This window comes from Pongo pygmaeus, chromosome 4 (genome assembly GCF_028885625.2).
Source record: "Pongo pygmaeus isolate AG05252 chromosome 4, NHGRI_mPonPyg2-v2.0_pri, whole genome shotgun sequence".
Taxonomy (NCBI): domain Eukaryota; kingdom Metazoa; phylum Chordata; class Mammalia; order Primates; family Hominidae; genus Pongo; species Pongo pygmaeus.
This window is the reverse complement of record NC_072377.2, coordinates 133489111-133511717: the sequence shown is the minus strand read 5'-3', so window position 1 is coordinate 133511717 and position 22607 is coordinate 133489111. Positions and strand designations below refer to the sequence as shown.

General features: G+C 33.6%; 1 protein-coding gene across 2 annotated transcripts in view; it reads right to left on the bottom strand.

Annotated features, from left to right (window-relative positions):
• Nucleotides 1-22607, bottom strand: part of SLC27A6 (solute carrier family 27 member 6) — a 122051-nt gene that overhangs the window by 53342 nt on the left and 46102 nt on the right. For both annotated transcript variants that reach the window (XM_063665203.1, XM_054488320.2), the window contains exons 5-10: nucleotides 18258-18452; nucleotides 10639-10729; nucleotides 6998-7196; nucleotides 5891-5988; nucleotides 4633-4763; nucleotides 342-1236 (exon numbers count right to left, since the gene is read on the bottom strand). In XM_063665203.1, coding sequence (XP_063521273.1) covers nucleotides 1060-1236; nucleotides 4633-4763; nucleotides 5891-5988; nucleotides 6998-7196; nucleotides 10639-10729; nucleotides 18258-18452 — 891 coding nt within the window. In that variant the 3' untranslated portion in view covers nucleotides 342-1059. The remainder of the gene's footprint in view (nucleotides 1-341; nucleotides 1237-4632; nucleotides 4764-5890; nucleotides 5989-6997; nucleotides 7197-10638; nucleotides 10730-18257; nucleotides 18453-22607) is intronic.

Sequence of the window (22607 nt, the reverse complement as noted above, 5' to 3'; positions counted from 1 at the left end):
CAAGGATGCCCTCTCTCACCACTCCTATTCAACATAGTATTGGAAGTTTTGGCCAGGGCAATCAGGCAAGAGAAAGGAATAAAGGGTATTCAAATAGGAAAAGAGGAAGTCAAATTGTCTCTGTTTGCAGATGACATGACTGTATATTTAGAAAACCCCACTGTCTCAGCCCAAAATCTCCTTAAGCTGATAAGCAACTTCAGCAGTTTCAGGACAAAAAATCAATGTGCAAAAATCACAAGCATTCCTATACACCAATAACAGACAGAGAGCCAAATCATTAGTGAAGTTCCATTCACAATTGGTACAAATAGAATAAAATACCTAAGAATACAACTTACAAGGGATATGAAGGACCTCTTCAAGGAGAACTACAAACCACTGCGCAAGGAAAAAAAGAGGACACAAATAAATGCTCATGGATAGGAAGAATCAATATCATGAAAATGTCCATATTGCCCAAAGTAATTTATAGATTCAATGCTATCCCCTTCAATCAAGCTACCAATGACTTTCTTCACAGAATTGGAAAAATCTACTTTAAACTTCATATGGAACCAAAAAAGAGCCCGCATAGCCAAGACAATCCTAAGCAAAAAGAACAAAGCTGGCGGTTTCATGCTACTTGACTTCAAACTATACTGAAAACACATTTTTAATGAAAATTATGTTATTGGGTTATAGGACAGGACACATAAAAATAAAATATTTCAGTAAAATTTAATCTTTTATTCGAAATTAGAAACTTTACATATTAGAAAGTACATTTTTAGTGATTGTCCAAACTGCTAGCCACTATTTATTATTTAAAATCTTTAATATTAAGGCAAATACTTAGTTATGCACTGAATCTCCAAACAGGTAAAAAGAATAATCAACTAATGTTTATATCAATTAAAAGAAATTAAAATTCTTATACAATTAAAAAATTATCTCATATTAAGGAAATATAGCACATGCATAATTAATGTTAGCTCCCTTTCCCCATTTCATAAAGAATCATATACTCTCCTCTCACTCTTCGTAAGAAAGCATATGAAAGTTCTAGATATAAAAATCTTAAAGTTTTATCTCCCCTAACATTATTTGATCATAAAGTTCCCTGGTCAGTGGAACATAAGACTTTTTCAAGTTATCCATGAAGTAAAGTGGTTCAGAAATTTTCAGTGGATTAAATCCTTCTTCTACCAACTGATACTTCAATAGTTTGAATGTTCCTGTTGCTTCCATTTTTTCCTGTAAAGCAATTACCAGGATGAGTAGAATCATTTAATAACTATAATATATACATATATAGTTAATACTATAGACTGTAATATTAAATTATGACACTTTATATCTAGTGATCTCTGTATTTTCTAATAATTTAACACTAGAAATAAAAAATGTATTTTAGAATATTAAAATCTTTAGTTTGATTTACCTGTAAACTTTACTTAAATATAAACTCATTCAATATAGAAGAATTATGAACATAATAAACTGATTATAATTATGTCTAAAATACATAGGTTATCTCTTCAATTCAATGCCAATATAATATTATGTATAGAGAATGCCATAAGATGCTAAGGAGATAAAAGCCACAAAAAACAGCAATTTCTACTACAGGTACACACAAATCTATCATAAAAAGCAGAATACCATAAGAGCCAGACAGGGTGCAGAATGTTCTAAAACATGGCTTAAATGTACCCAGAGGGGCTACTTGAATGGTCTAAAACTTCGGGTACCTCAGTGAATTTCCAAGGTCCTCACAGGATATCTTGTTTTCAAGAGAAACTTAGTGACATCTGTTAGTCACCAGTCACAAACTACTAGCTCAAGGTTCACAGTTTCAATAGTAATTTGTAATACATTCAATGATGTCATTATCTTTGCAAAATTGGGTTTTTGGTAGTTGCTGGGATAGAAAGCAAGTACAGCCAAAAATCATCACAGAACATGAAATCAGGCTCTCCCTGTCCAGTCGAATCTAATTCCAAGGTCTGAAGAACTGTGGCCCAACTTACATCTCCTTAGTGAGTGATTGTGGTTATTTGAAAATGAAATGAAAGCATTTATTTATTTATATGGATTATTTTTCAGGTGGCTACTCATTTGTTAGACCTAAATACTTATTAATTTGTTTTTCCTTAACTAGTGAATAAACAAATGTTTAGGTATTTGTTTTGACCCAAGAGTGCTATGAGACATTAAAGATGCCATGAGTCTAGAAAGTTTAAGAATCTCTGTTTCAAGGTGTTTAAAGGAGATAAGAATGATCCCTTTGTGGGAATCTCAGGCATGGATAAACAGTCTGTTTAAGTGAGATGACATGTAGAGACCCATACAACATTCTATGAGAAGCTTGGCCATTTTTATTTATCCTTTTGGACTATTTGAGTCAACGTCACTTTGAACCCCCTTCTCTGATCTCCCTTCCCTCCTCCATCTTCCCTGATCCAACGCTGTCATCACAGCCAGATACGGCTGTGCAAGCACACATATCTTTCTACTCTTTTCTTAAAAATTAGCAGCTCACTGTATTTATACAATTTAGCGTTCTGCCATTTTTAAGCTTAATATTATACAAAGTATATTTTCCTGGGTCCTGTAATTTTCTTCAAAATAGAACTTAAAAAATTGTTTTATAAGGTCTCATTTAATTATCATATTTTAATTAACTTTGCCCTTATTCATGAACTTTTAGAGAATACCAAAATTTTTAACACTAGAAATAAAAATGTGTTTTAGAGTATTAAAATCTTTATATATCTTTGATTACTTCCTAAGATGCATTTTGACTAAGTCAAAATATATGCAAACTGTTAAGAGTCTGATCATATATTACCAAATTGTTTTCTAGAGAGGTTATAACAATTTGTTTCCATGAGCAGAATGAAAGGACCAAGTTCATTTTATTCCAGCCACACTGAATATTATATTTTTGTGAATTATTGGCAAAAAGACTTCTTCCATTTTTTAATTTGTGCTAAATAGATGTGTAATACAATACTTGTTTGACTCATTTTGTCAGAAGTAACTTTTACTTTTGCATTCCTTTTATGAGATCATTTATTACTAACATTCATTTATTAAACAAATATTTGACTGCTGTCAGGCTTTATTTCTAACCATAGTGAATACTCTAATAAACATAACAGTCATGGCCCATGTTCTTTTTAGGTGCTTAAAGATCCTAAAATACTTTCTAAATTTGTGCAAGGCTGATCTAATCTTCTAAAGTAGTCTTGTGCTAAAACATTTTTTCTATTTAATGAAAATGAATTTTATGTTGCCCTGGAAAAAAACTCTTAAAATATTATTTGTCCTATCAACTTTCTACTCCATGAAAATATATTACTTATGGGGTGGGGTGAGGTTGAGGAGGGACAGAGGGAGCTCGCTATGGTTGTAAAAGGACAACATGAGGGAAACTTGTGATTTTGAAATTGTTCATATCTTTACTATGGTCATGAATGCATGAAGTTGCACAGGTGATAAAACTGTATAGAAAATATACACACACATATGAGTGTAAGTACAGCAGAATTTTTAATAAGATGGGTAGATTATGTTAACATCCTGGTCGTAACAGATCTGCAAAATGTTATCCTTGGGGGAAACAAGGTGAAGGATATACAAGTTCTCTCTTATTATTTCTTATAACTGCGCATCAATCTACAACTATCTAAACAAAATTTCAATAAAAATCTATTACTTCTTTTTTCATATTTACTTACCTTTAGTGTTTCAGAGGGTTGTTGTTAAAATAATCTGAGACAATGTAAAAACTCAAAATCAAAAAGAGAAATGAAATAGGTATTATGATAGTTCAGAGGATGTGTCCCATTGAATAAGCAGTGACTTGGCTGCAATGATTGCTTGGCAAATACTGAAACCTGAATATGACACAGGCTATTGCTCTGCTAGGAGTCTATCTGTGAAATAACAAATGTATTCAGAAAAAAAAAAATCTGTGTGGTTGGATGTTAAGAGATGATGAGTACTAATTTTGGGAAATTATATTTGAGGCAAAATATTAAATACATGAATGGTTGAATAACTGAGTAAGTAAAGTTACCCAGTAGTTAAGGAAATTTGTTTTTTTACTGTACTTATACCAGTAAGCTAACAAGAGAAAGTCCTCATCTCAAAATAAATAAACTCAGAATTTCTCACATGGGGAAGGTCCAGGTGAGGGGGAATTTGGACAGAACAGCAATAAAAATTAAAAGCAGGACAGCCTAAAGCCAGATGCCTTTAGGTTCTGCACACATCTTGCCATCTCTTTGATGTCTCCTTAATGGAACCCAGTTCTAGGCACATAGCACCAAAGGTCTTCACAAGATAAAAGTAAGATGTGGTTTTGGATTGCCACCGTCACTGGGACCATCATTTTGCTCTGAGGTCCTGACTGAAGAGGAAGAGAGTAACTCTATAATTAGGACAAAGACAGGTACGTCCTAGCATTTCACCATACCCCCTTTATAATTAGGCTTCAAACATGGCATTGATCTGCATCAACTCTACACGCCACGCCTCTCACATAACTCACTGTTATCTAAAGGATACAATATTATTTTGCAATTAAACTACCTCCTTGTTTACTGTCTTACTTTTGATAGTAAACTCCGCCACTAAAATTACCTGAATTCTTAAAAATCGTGGACAAGCATAAGCTGGTAAAAATGTTACAACTTGTTCATAAACTTTTTCCAAATCTAAAGACGTATTTGGTTTTAAAATAATAGAAGCCATTCCTGCTCTTCCTTCATAACCTGAAAAAAAGTTTGAAACAGAGTCATTTTTAAGTACCAAATAAACTTTAAAAGATAATTCTGTACATGCTAATTGCCACACATGGAGACATTAAATCTATTTCAGTAATAATAAGACAACAGGAGCATAAACTACTCTGTATCCTTTCCTGAACATATGATTTACCCCCTAGAAATCATTTAAGGACAGGGAAGGCCAGAGTCTATCTCTAATTGCCTATACTACCGAAATGAAATACATGGAATGGGAAACACTATAAATTACAATGAATTTGCATCCTACCATCACTAAAACAAATATTAAGAAAGAAAACATTTATTTTAAGGCAACTATATTCCAGCAGAAATACATATCCTAAGCTTTAATGTGAAATATGAAGGGCATATTTTTTAAGTTAAGAAACTAGAAACTCATATTTCCATAATTGATTCCAAAAATCATTTAATGCTTATCATGCCACCTGTGGATCTTTACAGGGGTCAGAATGTCCTGGAATCTTTCTTCAACACTCAGTGGCTATTTATTAAGTAATCATTCCCTTCTTCTGCTCTCCCATCCAAACACTCACATCCCTGATCTCCCCTGCACCTAAAAGCATTTGCAGAAAAAATGGAGAATGGCTGTCTTATGACTTCAAATTGGTCACTTTTCTGTGACATTTTCAACATCATGAGACAATCCTCATATGCATAACTATAAGGACAATGAGTCCAAATTTAAAAATAATTTTTATAAAGAGCCATCTTAACTAAAAGTCAGTATTTTTAAACATTTAAAGTAGAACATGTTTTTATTTAGTGGTATGTACAAACACTAGTCATAAAAAGAAAAATAACAGACTATTAAAAAGCTGCAACTAATTCCAAGCAGTGAGTCATTGATCAGAGTTTTCAAGCTTTGCTAAAAAAAAATACACACAGGCATTAAAATTCAGTTGGTACCTTTCCCCTGATGTGATCATGAACTTTGTTGGCTTGGTCAAGGGCATTACTTGCCAAGACAATAATAAAATCTTTATCTTAATACACAAAAATTAAAATGTTGAATTAGCAAGACTGTTGTAAAACTAGAGAATAGTGGCAATTCTATTCTAAGAATCTTTCCAAAATCTGAAATATATTTATACCTGATATAGCCACACCATAAATGTTTGCTTCCTGTATGAAATCCAGCATTCCAATAACATCAGCAACCTCAGTGGTTGCGACATTTTCTCCTTTCCATCTAAATGAAAAAAATCAAATTCCAGTTAGTGCACCTGTATTTGAAAAACTAAGTACCCAGTTTTAGTTTTAGTGTCTTGCATTTGGCACTGTGCAAGCACCTACTGGCCAACATAATTGTAGTTTTCAAGATGAAAGGCATTTCTAAGAAAGCACTTTGTTGGTATTTCAACAAAATCAGCATTGGTCTTTTTGTTAAAATTACTTTATATCTCATTGTATAAATTACCTTCTACGTTTTATAATATACATAAAAATAAAATAACTGTAAGGATTATCATTACAAAAATATTATTTTGTAAAATAACAATGAAGTGTGAAACATTCCTTTTCTCTGATAAGAATTGAAGGCAAAGCTCTGGTTGTCTTTTAGTACACTGACCCACTTCAGTTTCTAGGTGTTAACTCCTTTGACTCTGAGCCACTTCAATTTCTAGGTGTTAACCCCTTTGACTCCTTTAATGCTTTTGAATGATTATTTTGTTTTAATTGAAATAATTTTATATAAAGTGAGCTTATAACATGGTACAAGAAGGCAACGATGTAGGAAGTTACTTATTCATTCAAGTCATTGGACTAGTAAAGCAAAATAATTTCATAGGCCTAAAATAATCTTAGGGAATTAAAAAAGGAAATGTGAAAAAGGGGATTTTTGCTGCTTCAAAATTTTTATCATTAGGCCAAGAATTAGACTACAGTTGACCAAACTGGCTTTCTGTTTTAACCCTACCATTTATATTTTACATCTGTCTGCCAGCTTTATTTCCTTAAAAATGAGCTCACTGATTTGTTCTAAACTGATTCATTAAAATAATTATAAAATTTTAGATCAAAATTTAACTTGTGGTTCAGTCTAGACACAGATGGCCAATAAATGTTTTAATGAGGAGACATGGAGATAAAAGGGCTCTGTCTGCCCTGAAAGCTAAAGCATATGTGGTCTCTGATGTTTCTATAGAAGCATGGTTCACAATTACAGAACAAGCTATGGATCCCATGACATTTCATACCTGAAAGTGTCTCCAGTACGGTCCCAAAAATAAAGGAAATTGTCCTGATCCTGGACTATTAAGTCTCCAGTGTTAAGGTAAACATCTCCCTTCTCAAAAACATCACAAAGCAATTTGTCTTTTGTGTGCTTGTAAGGCCCAGCATAGCCAAAGAAGGGATTTTTTGCATTCACTTGAGAAATGAGAAGTCCAGGTTCTCCTGCAAGAAAGAACGACATTTTTGCAGCCATCTGATTAAAACTATTGTTACACACACCATGCATGTATCTATATTATATCTGGCCAGCACAACCAATGCTGCTTACCTCAGCTTCCTCTGAACCTATTTCTGTATTTGACATCATTTACCCTTGGTGCCTATAGCCAGCACATCCTTTCATAGATTACCACAAATACAAATTACTTTGGAAAAACTAATAAAAAGGGAATTGAATGGAAAGAAAAGCCTCATTAGATTTCTCGTACTTCCCAGGTGGATAGACCAATGGCTATTTTTGTTTTGGATTATGTAGATGTTACCACAGATAATACTGACATTTGTTATATAAATAACAAATGTAGTGATAGTGTTAATAAAACAATGATAGCATTTTTTATTGGGCATTTACCGTGAGCCCTTTGCAAATGTCACTTTGCTTACTCTGCATAGAAATCCTTTGATATATTCCCTATTTCACCAGCAACGAACTAGGACCGAGAGGGGTAAAATAGTTGCCACGCTCAGAGAAATAAATGGACCTATAACTCAAATTCAAGTTTTTATCACTTTGTGTGGCAAGGTTTCTGTATAATACTATCTCTGATCCAATACACATGTTATTATAATAAAATAGTCTATTCCTCTGGGATGCTATTCTGGAAATTTTTGATGGGAAAGAGATGAGACATTGAAAAGGTTTCCTATTCTATGATACTTATTAGTTTCAGTTATGTTTAGACACATTATCTGAAATAATTTTCCAATCAAACTTATTCAAATTAATTAAGATTTTTCTCAGCAATCTTCAAGGTAAAAGCTACTTCTAAGAGAAGATGAGAGGACAAAGGACGGCAGCAATCACTGCTCTGGAAGTCTTCAAGGCTATTGTCCACTTGCTATGCCTGCTGTAAAGTGATGCAGTGTTCATGTGGCTAGATGAAGTTGGAGTCCAGCAAACTATAATAGAGAGTGATTTCTGTCTTTTTAATGCTCTTAAAAAAATAACTCTCACTCTGTGACTCAGGCTGGAGTGCAATGGCATGATCATGGCCCACCACAACCTTGACTTCCCAGACTCAACCGATCCTCCCACCTCAACTTCCCAAGTAGCTGGGCTACAGATGCATGCCACCAGGCCCAGCTAATTTTGTAATTTTTTTGTAGACACGAGGTCTCACCAGGTTGCCCAGCTGATCTAGGACTCTCGGGCTTAAGCCATCCTCCCACCTCAGCCTCCAAAAGTGTTGGGATTACTGGCGTGAGCCACCGCACCCAGCCAACAGTCTTTGCTCGACTCCCATTTCTCCCACTCCTGGGCATTCTGGCTTTCAAGGGCACATAGGTCACTGGCCAAAGCAAATCTTCTCTGCCCCAGCAGAGTCTGATAGCATCATCATCATCATCATCATTGTCATCACATCATCGTCATCATATCTTCACCATCATATCATCATATCACCAACACCATCATATCATCATCATCACCATCACTGTCATCATCACCACAATTATACCTATTGAACACTTTTTGGGTAATAGTCATGATTCTGAGTGTTTTACATATGTAATCCATTTAATTCTCATCACAAACCTATAAGAAAGTCCCTGATAATATCTTCATTCTAAGGTGAAAAAACTGAGGTGTAAAAAAAGGAATTTTCCCAATATCATACAGCTGTCAGATGCAGGAGTCGGAATATATATATATATCCAGGTACATCTGACTCCAAAGCCTTACCTCTGTGACATATTCTGTCAGTCTACATTCCCTATATTTCAGAATTTTTCAAGACTCTTATATCTCCCTTAAAACTACGTTCTTTGTTTTTTTTTTTTCTTTTTCAGGACACAGGTGACAGTTTCTTTTCTGACAAACTAATCATTGCAAATGTTTAAATAGGTCACAGTGTATTCATATCTTTCCTGTCGGGGCATAATTTACATTGTGAAGACACAATGCCTTAATGGAAAAAATATTGAGTAGCTCATAATGAGAATTCCAAAATAGAAAAACAGATATTTGGGGTCAACCAGCTTTTTAAGAAACACTGAGGTTATATAAGCACAGTTCTGGGATTCAAGTTTTAATATCAGATATTACTATAATTGTAAGAAATAGAACAGTAGAAAAGTGCGCTTAAGTTCTTTGCACTCTCCTCAGAAACTGCTCTCCCATGGGCAGTGTCTACAGAATAGAATTGGAGAAACATATTTGATAAATGCCAGTAGGCTTGAAATTCAGAGATTTGGGAGATTTGTTTTTTAATAGACAAAGTTTGCATTTTTTTTTTTTAGTCTTTCAGCTACCAGAAAATAAAAACAGGTTTGTCACCTTATCTTCACATTTGAAGTAAATATTTAGGAAGTCACTTCTGAAATGTAGTTCCAACATATTTTAAGGCAATAAAAATTAATTTTGGCTTGATTTATTCATACTGGATCTCTAAACAATTCTAAGTGCACATCTCTACATTTTATTTTCTAATTTGATTATATGCAGCAGCAAGTTAATTGAAGTACTTGCTTTCATGAAAATTTCTAACCTAAAATTGTAAGAAAGTCTACCTTGGTAGAGAAGGGAGGGGAATGAGAGGGAGAAGCTGAGGAGAGGAAAGTAACAAGCCACATACCAAGTCCCCCAGGAATATACATACATCCCATTTAATTGTCCACAATAACCTCACTTAATAAATATTGTCACTTCTACTTTACATATGAAGAAAATAAGACTTAGGTTGAGTAATCTGTCTAAAGGTGCACCATTTCTAAGTATCAGAGACCATGTTTAAATCCAAGTTGGCCTGACTTTCCATTATAACTAGAATGATAAATTAATTCACTAATTTCTATACTATAGTTTGGCAATATAGGACATTAGACATTTGCCACTGTTCATACTATGAGTGGTGGATTAAGAATAGTATGAGCCAAATAGTTACCACTTTTTATTTTAATAATTTATCATCTGAGTGATCCCTCTAGGGCTCTTAACATTTAATAGTAAAATTGTTCCACCTGCATTAAAATTCCAAGGTTAAATTACACAGTGGACCTAGTCATCCTCTCCTTTTGAAATTCACTAATAATCACAGTGGGCCCTCCATATCCGTGGTTTCACGTCTGTGGATTCAACCAACCTTGGATAGAAAATATTTGGGGAAAAAAGATAAAATAATAATACAACAATAAAAAATACCATATGACCCTATTTATGTAGCATTTACATTGTATTAGGCATTATAAGCAACCTGTTTAAAGTATACAGGAGGATGTGCATACCTCATAGGCAAATACTGTATCATTTTATATAAGGAACAAGCATCCATGAATTTTGGTGTCTACCCAGGGTCCTGGAACAAATCCCCCAAGGATACCAAGGGATGTCTGTTTAAAGTAGATCAGAAAACTTGCTTGAGGAGATGCCTTCAAATAGAAGTCTTACCTTTTTTCACATGAATACACCAACCCTGTTCATTTCTCATGGGTTCATCTTTCTGAAAGTCATACTTTATTAAGTCAAAAGTGGAAAGAAGCTGCAAAAAAAAAATCAAACAAATAGAAACAAGCATTTAGTTACTTGTGCAATGACATCTACTGTAGTATACTATGCTAATTGAAGTAACTAATTGGAATATGGATTTATTAAAACAACTTTTACTGAAGACTAATTAAAAAAATATTTAAAAATCAAAACTAAAGGTATTAGTAAACAGCAGTCATTTACTGGCGTTTACTTTCATTTCTTTTGTGGTACACTTTACTTAGCAAAACACTACTAATTTTAATCAAGATACTGAAACAATCCAGGCATTCAATTATATTCTGTGTTAACTGCAGGTAAAAGGACCATTTTCTGCAGCCATTTATTTAAAATAGCCCTTGAAATGAAAAGTTTTAATAGAACTAAAATGTAACCATATTAATGCAAAAATTGTGTTTTTTCCTCACAGTATCTAAAAAAAAAAAAAAAAAAACCCAAAACACATCAAATGCCTAAAAAGCATGTTTACTTGACAGCCACTTTGTCCTTTTCCCCTAAGCCTTTCCCCTGAGCCTTTCACTTTAATGCTCCTAAACTAACATTCAGTGCTTCTCCACACTGTTTTGGTGTGAGATGATATATTTATTAGAAAACACCCATCACATCAAGAACCAAAAATTGGATGTCTCCTCTCATCCCCAAATATTTTCAGCTACTCTGCTCCTATCATGTCCATATTATCATGCCATGCAGGCTCATTTGTCCACTAAATTCTCACCCTGGGAGAGAACTGCAGACTGGTTTAGTCCAATCTCCTCCTATTTTGTTTTGTTTGTTTTTGAGACAGTGTCTCACTCTGTCACCCAGGCTGCAGTGCAGTGATGAGAACTTGTCTCACCGCAACCTCTGCCTCCCAGGCTCAAGTAATCCCACCACCTTAGCCCTCCATGCAGCTGAGCTTACAGGCATGAGCCACTTTGCCCAGCCCTCCTCATTTTTATTCTATAAGAAAACTGAGGTTCTACTCAGCAATTAAACAAGCTCAGTTAGAAAATGGTAAACTAACATGAATGTAATAAAATGAAGTGAGATAAAATAATAAGGAAAGATGAATGGCGGGAAAGCAGGAGAAGAGAAATGAACAAATATAGAACAAATAAGTGGGAAAAGATAAGATGATTGAGGTAGATGCATTGGTATTATTTATCATCAAAGATTAAATGCAAATACCTCTGGTTCTTAGCATTAGTAAAATAAGCATGTAACTTGTATCACAACTCATTATTTGAATTAAAATATAAATGAAAGCAATTAATACTGATTGGGCACCAACTATATGCTGGGCACTGTGCTAAGTGTTTAAGAGCTCTATTTAATGTAATCATCAAAACATCCTATGATGTAGAAATTAATATTATCCTATTTTAGGGTTACAGCCAATGAAACAGGCAGCAAAGCAAATATATTGTTATTCTAGATATAAAGACTGTTTATTAAAATACGAACTTGCATCTTGTTGGTCTTTGTCTGTAACTGGGATAACAGAATATTGGCCACTTGCCTAATGGCTAGTAGAAAGAAAGAATCTAGAAGTTTCGGGACTGCCTTTATCATCTTGGCCAAACAAGAACAGAGCCCTGTTCATTACTTATTCTTTTCTCTCCTATTTTAACATGCTTTGTTTTTTGGAAAATTTGCCCAGTGACTTGTGATGTCAGCTTTAGTGTTATTTCTTTTAGATTAATTGGGCAAACGTGTGTGGGTGAGATTCATTCCACAGCAAATTACCGTTTAGTGTGTCTGTTATCAGAAAAAGGGGACTTGATAGTCAGAAATTGAATAATTTTATAATTCAAATGCAATTAAATATATCACAGCATTTTCTAGAAGTACTCTGGAGCAGAGGATTAATGCTCAACCAGAAATATTTCCATTCTCCTTCCTGCCTTCAAGAGGTCCTCATGATATTACAAAAATGGCTGCATTATAATACAAATTTAAAAAATAGATGCCACACCTTAAAATCTCCCAAATGTACATGTTTATGTATGTGTATATGTGTACCTGTCTGGAGCACAGCTGCAGGGGGTCCCATTCAAAACACGGGGTCCCATTCATAGCAGAACTGTGCAATGCACGCACACCTATGTGGCTGTATGCATTGGCCCTGGGAGATTTTATCCACACCTACGTAACTTTGCAGATTCAGATTTGTAAATGTATGAGTTGGAAAAGGAACACAAAGTTAATTTCCTTGATTAATACATGAGGAAACTCTGAACCGAGAGAAAAGTAACTTGTCAAAGTCACGAAGTGAAATAGTAGTAGAGTCAGGAATAGAGTTATCAGTCCCTGTGTAGTAAAGAATTTAACCTTGCCCCCAAAAGAGGTCCCAGCTTCTTGGAGGTGATCTCTAAGTCCTTGGAATGTCATTCTTAATAGAGGAGTGTATTTTTTTGTCTAAGACCTTTGGGCAACTAGATGGTAACAATATGATTTAGAATGGGGTCTCTGAGGCACATGAACAATGTGAGGTAGGCCGGGGGCTTTGGATCACGCAGCTTGACCTCCTAAGGGGCAGGAGATGGAGGTAAGCTATGTAAGCAGTCAACCTGAATTACACAACCAAGCCCCCAGAAAGACTGGACATCAAGGCTCCTATGAGCTTTCCCATTTGGCACCAGTTCGTGTGTATTATTACACACTTCCGGGAAAGTAATGCTGTTCTGACTCCACAACACAGCATAACTGGAAGCTTCACCCTTGGTACCCTCCTGGATTCTGCCTTACGTATGACATCCCCGGCTGATTATAATCTAGATCCTTTAGATGTAATAAGCTGAGTTTTGTGAGTCCTTTTAGCAAATTATCAAACCTGAGAGTGGTCTTTGGGACTCCTGAAATTGCAATTGATGTCAGAAATGAGAGTGGTCTTGTGGGGACTGTTCTCTTATTTTGAAGTTGTCTAACTTTCCTCATCCCAAAAAGACACCTACTTTTAAGGCAATAAAACAACTTATGAAAATGGTTAAAGAAATGAGCCATTTTATTAATCTATTACTTTAAAATTTAAGTTTAGATGGTAAATTTTAAATTCCGTTGTATCTATGGATTTGCCAATATGACAGATAGGAGAATAACCATTTCATCCTTTCCTCCCTCCTAACTCCCATTTTTGTTAGTGTTATAATTATTTTTACATTGTCAGGTTTTATTCCATGTATAAACAATTCAGAGTTGTTCAATCTTCTACATGTGAATTGATTCAATGTTCACCATCAGGCATTTTAACGGAAGGTGATCCTTTCATTTCTAAGTTATGGTTTATCTTCAAGTTGGTCATGATTTTTCATTCAGTGAATTTTACAAAGAAATATTGCATTCCTATAAATATGCAAGTATTATAGTTTCTGATTTCTTAAAACTTTGAGAAAACCTCTTTGTTGACTTGATACTTGAGAAGCAACTTAGCCAGAACAAAAATTCTTAGGTGAAGTCAATTCTTTCCTTTTTTTCTAGCCTTGAGTGTTTTATTTTGAGAATGCCTGAGATGTTTCCCACCCTCACCTGTGTTACATTTTGCTCATCATTTGCTTTTCCTACCTCAAAATCTCCTTATGGTTCTTTTTGTTTCATAATTTCACCAGGATATATTTTTCTGATAATTATTCTGCCCCATATGGTGTACTCTTTTGCTAAAGATTCAAGTTTTTACCTTAAGGAAATTTTCCTCTATTAGGGTAGAAATAATTATTTTTTTCTTTGATCTGTACTTTTCTGCAGGAACACCAATTAAGGACACATCAGATCATTGTCTATGTTTTCAAAATCCTTTTTCTTAATTTTTAAATTATCATTTGCTTGCTCTTTTTATTGTCTTTGTGGGACTCCTTAATTCCACTCATCTTTCTCCCTAACAACATTTACATTCCTTTTGATTTTAAGTTATTTTATGTGATGCTCATTTGTGTAATATTTACATTTTTTCCTCTCTTTTTTTCTTTGAGCTGAGCATGCTTACTTTTTAGTTCATTTTGTTTATTTATGTTTCTCCTTGATCCTTCTTCTTTTCTGAGCTCTTATTTTTAAAGAGAACATTATTGCAAGTTTTCAAGCCTGTGAGTAATTGTTTTTCTAAACATTTCCTGGTCGTTTTGGGGAACTTACTATTTTGATGTGCATTCATTTTTTTTCAGCTGCCTTTTATTTAGATTCATTTTCTCTTTTTTTCTGAGCCTTATTTCACCTATGTATAAAATGTGCATTCATTTTTCTAGCTGCCTTTTATTTAGATTCATTTTCTCCCTTTTTTCAAGCTTTAGCTATGTATTTTATGTTTGTCTCTTCCTAGTTATTTTCCCCAGGTGAAAATACTACAGAAAAAAAGAAAGCAGTTCATAATTCTACTTGAGTTTGTCTCTCAAATACGTTGTCACTAAATTTTTTATATTGTTTGCCCTGGGAGAATATGTGGGACAATATCTCTTCAGTTTTATGCATTAAAATAGTAAGTGTAGCACATAAAGACAATGGATTATAGGAACTCTGTGTTGCTGCCTTATCTTTCTCCTTCACTTGTAACATTTTATCTCTGGAGGCTGCTTCCCTCCCAGATAATAAGCATGAGCCTCCATTAGGTTAGCATTTTTGAGAGACATTTATCAAATCTCCTCTCTTAATTATGAGATAATCATTGAACCAAATTTTTCTCATTACCTGCTATCTTACAAAACAACATATGAATAAAATGATAAAAGACAGACTAGAAGTCATACAGTATTAGGCACAACTTTGTTTTTTCATTTCCAAACTGAAAAAGAAAACTAAAATTAGTTGAAAATCAGAGGTTTTCCAAATAAATTGAAGACAATAATGACTTTTTACATGATTGACATTATTACAGTTGACAGAAAATTTAAAGCATTAGAAAATTATAATAAAGTCAGTGATATAAAATACAAATCATCATACCCTTGTTGGTTGCTTTACAATGACTCAGCTTCACAAAGGGGCTCAGTATCAATACCAAATTTGTAATGGAACCAGTGCAATTAATTGAGAAAATTAACTGCAAGGAATGTAAAACTCAGTAAAATCAGCACTTACTTTCCCCAAAATGCTTTTGTTCAGAATAAAGTGCATTTCTGAGATGTCAACTATACCCTCAAAATCCCAAAAGAATGCATTATAAAAATAGTTTGCACATTCTTTTGGTTTAGAGCATTACTGTGATTTACACCAGCTTTGAATGGGCAACTAGACTGAAAAAGTGAGCTGCTGTGGCATGAAAAACACATGTCTGCCAATTACTTCCAGATACTGAAAAAATCACCATGGATTAGAAAAGCAAATACTTTGTTGCTTCCAGGTGTTCTTTGAGGTATGACAGTTTATTATACAGAAAACTTCACCTATAAAACTAAAGCAGTTAGGGATGAAAGTGATAAAAAAAAGCACCAAAGTTTGCATTATGGGATCCTTAAAGATCTCTTCAAAAGCAGTTCTAAATATGGCTTGAGTAGGGTGCTCTGGAAACCTCAAAAGCAATGCTATAGGATAGTGCTACTTTCAGGGAACAGGTGAGACCACTAAGGAAACACACCTGAGGAGAGAGATTATCAACCAAAAACTTTCCTCATATATGTATGTCTGCAGGAAGTACTTTTGTTCTTGCACTGTTACATCATGTTTGGAGTCAAAAAGTGAGTTGGGAAGTTTTTTCTCCTTCTGCGTTATCTGGAAGAGTTTGTAATGGAGGAATTATTTGCTCTTTGAATATTCATTATCCTGAGCGAGAAAGCTATCTGAAATTAAGGGAAGATGTTGGAGCATGAATTTATTTCATTTAGTGTGATAAAATAATTCATGAGTCAATACTAGTAAGTTGTACATTTCTAGAAATTTATCCAATTCATCTAATAATTTCAAATTTATTGATATGAACTTATTCAACATACCCTCTTTTACTGTCTTAATGTCTAAAGTATCAGCAGCAATGTTCTCTTTTCCATTCCTGATATTATTTGCGCCTTCTATCAATCAGAATTGATTTCTTTACTTTTTAAAAATTATATTTCTATTTATTTTTATATCATCACCAAACATTTTTTCTATGTCATTAATTTCTGCTCTTTATTATTTCCTTTGAATTTATTTTAGTTGTCCTTTTAAAAATTAACTTATAGAGATGGTTACTGAGCTCCATCCAATTTTCAGCTATTCTTGGCTAAGTGCACAAGTTTTTTAAAGTAACGTTTTCTTTATGATTTAGCTCATAGTATCTTCCAATTTCTATTATGATTTTTTCTTTGATGAATGGAAATTTAGAAATGTTTTATTTCCAAATATATAGGAGGTTATCTAGTTGTCTTTTAAAAAAATTATTTCTACCAACAATTAAACTGTTTTCAGAGAGCATAATTTATATATAGTCAATCCTTTGAAATTTGTTGGAATTACCTAACTGGCCCAGTAACTTTTGTAAATGTTTCAAAAGTGCTTGAATAAAATAGATATGCAGTAGTTGTTAGATGCAGGGTCTTTCATATGTCGATTAGCAGTTTCTTATTATAGAAGGTTACTGAAGATTTATTTTCTCTTGCAGCTATATCAGTTTTGCTTTATAAAGGTTGAGATTGCTATGTTTATTTTTGCCTTTATTCTTAAAAAATTATTGTTGAGTATAAGTTCCAGTTTGACAGTTATTTTTTCCAAGCCAGTGGAAGGTAAATGTCCACTGTCTTTTGTGTTTTGTGGTTGCTACTGAGAAATCGCTGTCAATCTTCTCCTCCTAAAAAGTTGGTTTATTTGGCTACTTTTAAGATTTTAGTGGTATCTTAATATAGCTTAAAAATTATTAAAAGCCTGTATAGAATTGAGTGGCATAAATGATGAAAGGTAAATAGAAATAGTGGAATAAAAACACTCAAGGAAAATGGAAAGAGTCAAATTAATATATATGGAAAGAGTCAAATTAATATATATCAGGGCCTATGCTTGCTATTTATAAATTATATCATTAAATTTGGAAACCGAACAAGAAAAGGCATCATTATGGCGATACGAGAGAGAAAATACAGAAGATAACTGAGGTTCACATAACCTATAGCACTGTCTCTCACACTGAGGCCACTACTCTATTTCTAGAAATTCTCAACTTAAAAAAAAAAAAAAGGTGATAATATTTACCACAATTTACAAGCACAGTATCTAGAAGAGTGCTGGCAGACCACAATGTGCTCCTTTTTTTTTTTTTTTTTTTTTTGAGACAGAGTCTTGCTCTGTCACCCAGGCTGGAGTGCAGTGGCGTGATCTCTGCTCACTGCAAGCTCCGCCTCCTGGGTTCACGCCATTCTCCTGCCTCAGCCTCCCAAGTAGCTGGGACTACAGGTGCCCGCCACCATGCCCATCTAATTTTGTTTTTGTATTTTTAGTAGAGACGGGGTTTCACTGTGTTAGCCAGGATGGTCTCCATCTCCTGACCTCGTGATCTGCCCACCTTGGCCTCCCAAAGTGCTGGGATTATAGGCATGAGCCACCGCACAAATGTATTTCTTTAATAAGGAAAATGCCGTACTTACTTTGTAAAACAAATTTGTTCTCCCAATTGCTCCAATTTTCCCAGTGTAGTTCATGAAAGATATGCTTGATTCGGTAGCTGCATAAAGTTCACACACCTTTATATTTCCAAATCTGTCTAAAAATTCTCTCCATATATCACTCCGTATACCATTTCCAATTGCCAAACGCACCTTATGATCCTTTTCTCCTTCTCTCTGTTAGAAGAAAATGTTTTACTTGTAATTAATTCCAGTTTCTAATTCTTTCTTTCATTATTATTATTTAAATGAAAAATATCATAGATGTAAACTGCATATGTGCAATAATAGAAGGGAAGTTAAAATACGTGTATAAGTCTATTGCAGAACTGTGTCCAAATTCTAATGAAAGTAACACTGGCCAAGAATAATACAGTTTGTGTTTTTCTGTATCTGGGAACAGCTCATTCTAAATTGCAGATCACTGAAGGCTTTTTTTTGGGTAAATGTCAGGTAAGGAAGAAAGCATTTTTCAGGAAGAAAAAAAGCATTACTTTGATAACATGAAACATACTTAAGTTTGGATGTCCAGGCTTAGCAGTAATTAGCTATACAATTCTGAACAAGATGTTGACTCCTACCTCTGATTTTCAGTTTATTCATCTATTTTAAAAAAGATAATAATACCTGCCTTCCTTATGTACTGTAGTGTGTAGTTAATATGCAGTGCTTAACATAGAGTAAACAATAATTTGAGGCCATAGAATCAAAGTAATATTTGACTTATAAATATTATGGCAACTCTATGTAACTATTGTTTTAGAATGTGCAATATTCTCACATTTTTACTTTTCATTCATATTTTAGAATTAAAGGAAGAAACAGGATTCTATTTTGTTCTATATTTAATAAGTAATGTTTTAACTAACATGAACTTTTACACTCACCTAAGATTAGAGTAAAAATATATTATCAGTGTAGTCATAATAAATCCATTATTTGCTCTGATTACCTCCATCATCACCAAAAAATGCAAAATAACAAGATGTAATAATAAATCAGCAACAACAATAAAATAGAGAAATTGGCTTCTTTGGTACCCATAATTTAAAATGATTAATGGATCACATTATTTATTTCAGTTTCTTCTCTAAACACCATTTAAATGGTTTTAAAGGGAAGATTTTAATCTATGAATTCTCAAGAATAAAGAGAAGTGAGTTGAGAGGTAATTTTGGAAACTGAAAAGTGAAGAGATAAAAGGACATGTGATTGAGCAGAATGGATAAGGCTGAAATCTAAGCCTGCAGGTTAGCACCCGACAAAGGCTCCTGAAAGTGTCAAGCAAGCATCAAAAAGAATGAGGTGAAAGCTTGGTAGGAAATTTGTTTCAGAAGCAGTTGTATAACTAAATATCTACATACAGACAAAGCATCTGGGAGTTTGCCCTTGCTACACATTGGCCAAAGACTGGAAAGTAATCTCTGGAGATGTCTAACCAAACAGAAACCAGTTTGGGTTGAGGAACTTACGGTGAAAATTAATTTTACAAAATAGAGTCCTTCACGTCATACCAAACTAAAATGGATTTGGAGGCCATGAAGAAAGGCACCCAGGTCATGCATACCTGTTCCAGAAAATGTTTTTGTAATTCAAAGGCAAAAGCACGAAGACCTAACCGTAACTTTAAGTCTTACCTGGTAACTGTTGACACTCATCAATCAGAACTCGCCAGCTCCCATAAGACACTGCCATCACCAATGAAACTTCCTTCAAAACAGCTTACATAACTTTGTTCGTTTTCCCAATAAAACCCCAGCCTTTCCTTTTGTTCTTCGGACACACCTGGAGGCTACACTGGTCTACATGTCCCGAATTGCAATTTTTTGTTTCCAAAGAAGCTCTTTGCTTAGAGATGCATCTCTGTAATTTTTATTTCAAGTTAACACTACTGAAAACAGGAGGGTTAAATGAAAGTCTACATACTAAAAGATGAGATCACTAAACTCTTCTCCTGCTCTAGTATCAGAATTCCGATACCCCAAATCATATACCAGAGCAGGAAACTGTTCAGTTACTATCAAGGAAACTGGTCAGTCCAAGAGAAAAGATACTGACTTCTGGCAGTATCTCAATAAAATGTCTGGATCCTCACTTAATCACTCTAGAATCTGAGCCTTTTGTTGACAAATCCCAGCTATGTGCCATCAGGCATTTAGTGCCTCATTCTGAAATATGATGATTAAAGAATTAATTTTTTAAAGAATAAAAATATGTAAAAGGAAGTAAAAGACACATGAGACACAAAGAACATGCCAAAAATACCTACAAGTGGAGCCCTATAGAATAATAAAATGAATGGAGAAGAGGCAATTCTGAAGAGATTTTAACTGAGAATTTTCCAAAAGTGATAGAAAGACATGAAGCCATGAAAAAATAAATAAATAAAACCTGAAACCTCAGACAGGTTAAATACCAGGGAAATACAGTTGGACATTTTCTGGCAAAATTGCTAAGAAGAAAAAATATATAAAAATTAAAAAGAGAGGGAGAATTTTAAAAGCAGCCAGAAAGAAACAGAAACATCATTTCCAAAGGGGCAACATGAATATTTATGGCTGACATTTCAACAATGACCGTAAGCCTGGAAGACAATATAATATTTTAAAGCTAGTACAAGAAAATAATTTTCAACCTAGCATTCTATACTCAGCTAAAGAATTATTCAAAACTAAAGGAAAAACATGTTTTCACACAAATAAAAAGGAAAATTTTGTTTTTAGTAGAATGGTACAGATGGAACACTAAAGGCAGTTCTTAGCACCAAAGAAAACAATATTATACAGGAGCAAAGAAACAAAAAGCAGGAAGGAATGAAGAGGACCAGAAAAGAGAAGTGTTACAAAGTTCTTGCATTGTAAAGAAGTGGAAAACATGCTATTTGAAGATAGAATGCGGTAAGTTAAGAATTAATCTTGTATCCTTCAAGGTAAAATTACTCAAAGAAAAATACTTAAATAAATAAAACAAATATAAAAGGATGTATAACTAAAGGGCTAATCAATGAAAACTAATAATAAAAATATTATTTCAAAAGAAGATTAAGAGGGAAAGGGAACAAATAACAGATGAGACAACAAGAAAAAATAGCAAAATAGAAGCTATAAAAGCAAATATATCATAAGTACCTAAAATGTAAATGGACTAAATATGTAATCATGGAAAAAACTTTTATAATGCATAAAAATATAAAACTCAACTACATACTGTTTATGAAAAATACATCTTAAATATTACATGAGCCCAAAATTGAAAGTAGTTGGATGGAAAAAGGTAAGCCATACAATCATCACCCAAGAGGAAGCTAGTATAACTATACTAATATCAGACAAAGTAGACCTTAAGTAAAGCAACATTTCTGGAGATAAAGCGGGATAGTTAGTAATAATAAAAGGGTCAATTCACTGTATGGATAGCAACCTTAAATTTCTATTTACCTAATAACATAGTAAAATATATAAAGCAAAAATGGACAGAGCTAAAATAGACCGAGATATTTTTAACTTATCTCTCTGGTACTGATAGAATAAGCAGGAGAAAAATCATAAGAACATGAAAGTTTAAAGAAAACTAAACAACTTGACCTAATTTATGTATACAGAACAGTATAACAAGTCACTGAAGAGTACACAGTTTTTTTCAAGTGCCCATGAAACATTTATCAAAATAGATAATCATTTGTTGAGTCTTACAGCAAGTCTTAGCCAAATTCAAAGCATTAAGCTTCATTCAAACTATGTTCTCTGACCACAATAAAATTAAACCATAGATCAATTACAAAAAGAAAACTAGAAAATCTCCAAATGTTTGCATAATAATAATACAGCTTTAAACAACCCATGGGTAAAAGAAAAAAATTACAATGAAAATTTAAAAAGTATTTTGAACTGTATAAGAAAAATAAGACAGAATAAAAATTATGCTATGCAGCAACAGCAATACAGTAAAAATACATATTTTTATATTATAAAAGTATATATGTATAAATAATAGTTTGATATATATTTATATAATACATGTATGTATGTGCATATATTTACACCTAACTATAATATACGTATGTATATGTATATTTATGTAACCATATATAGATATATCTATATCTATATATATCTTTTCAAGGGTATTTGTGTGGCAAACAGGCTTGGAAGCTAGAGATGGTTTTTAGGTCACAGAGAAAATTTATGATAGTAAAGTCTCCCTCCTCTTCAGGGAGAAAATTTGTTTACATACAAGAAGATTTACTTGCATATCTTTATTAACTCTTTCTCAGATATAAAGAAAGGGCAGGTTTATCAGCAGCCCATGACTGGGAAGCTCCTAAGGGCCATG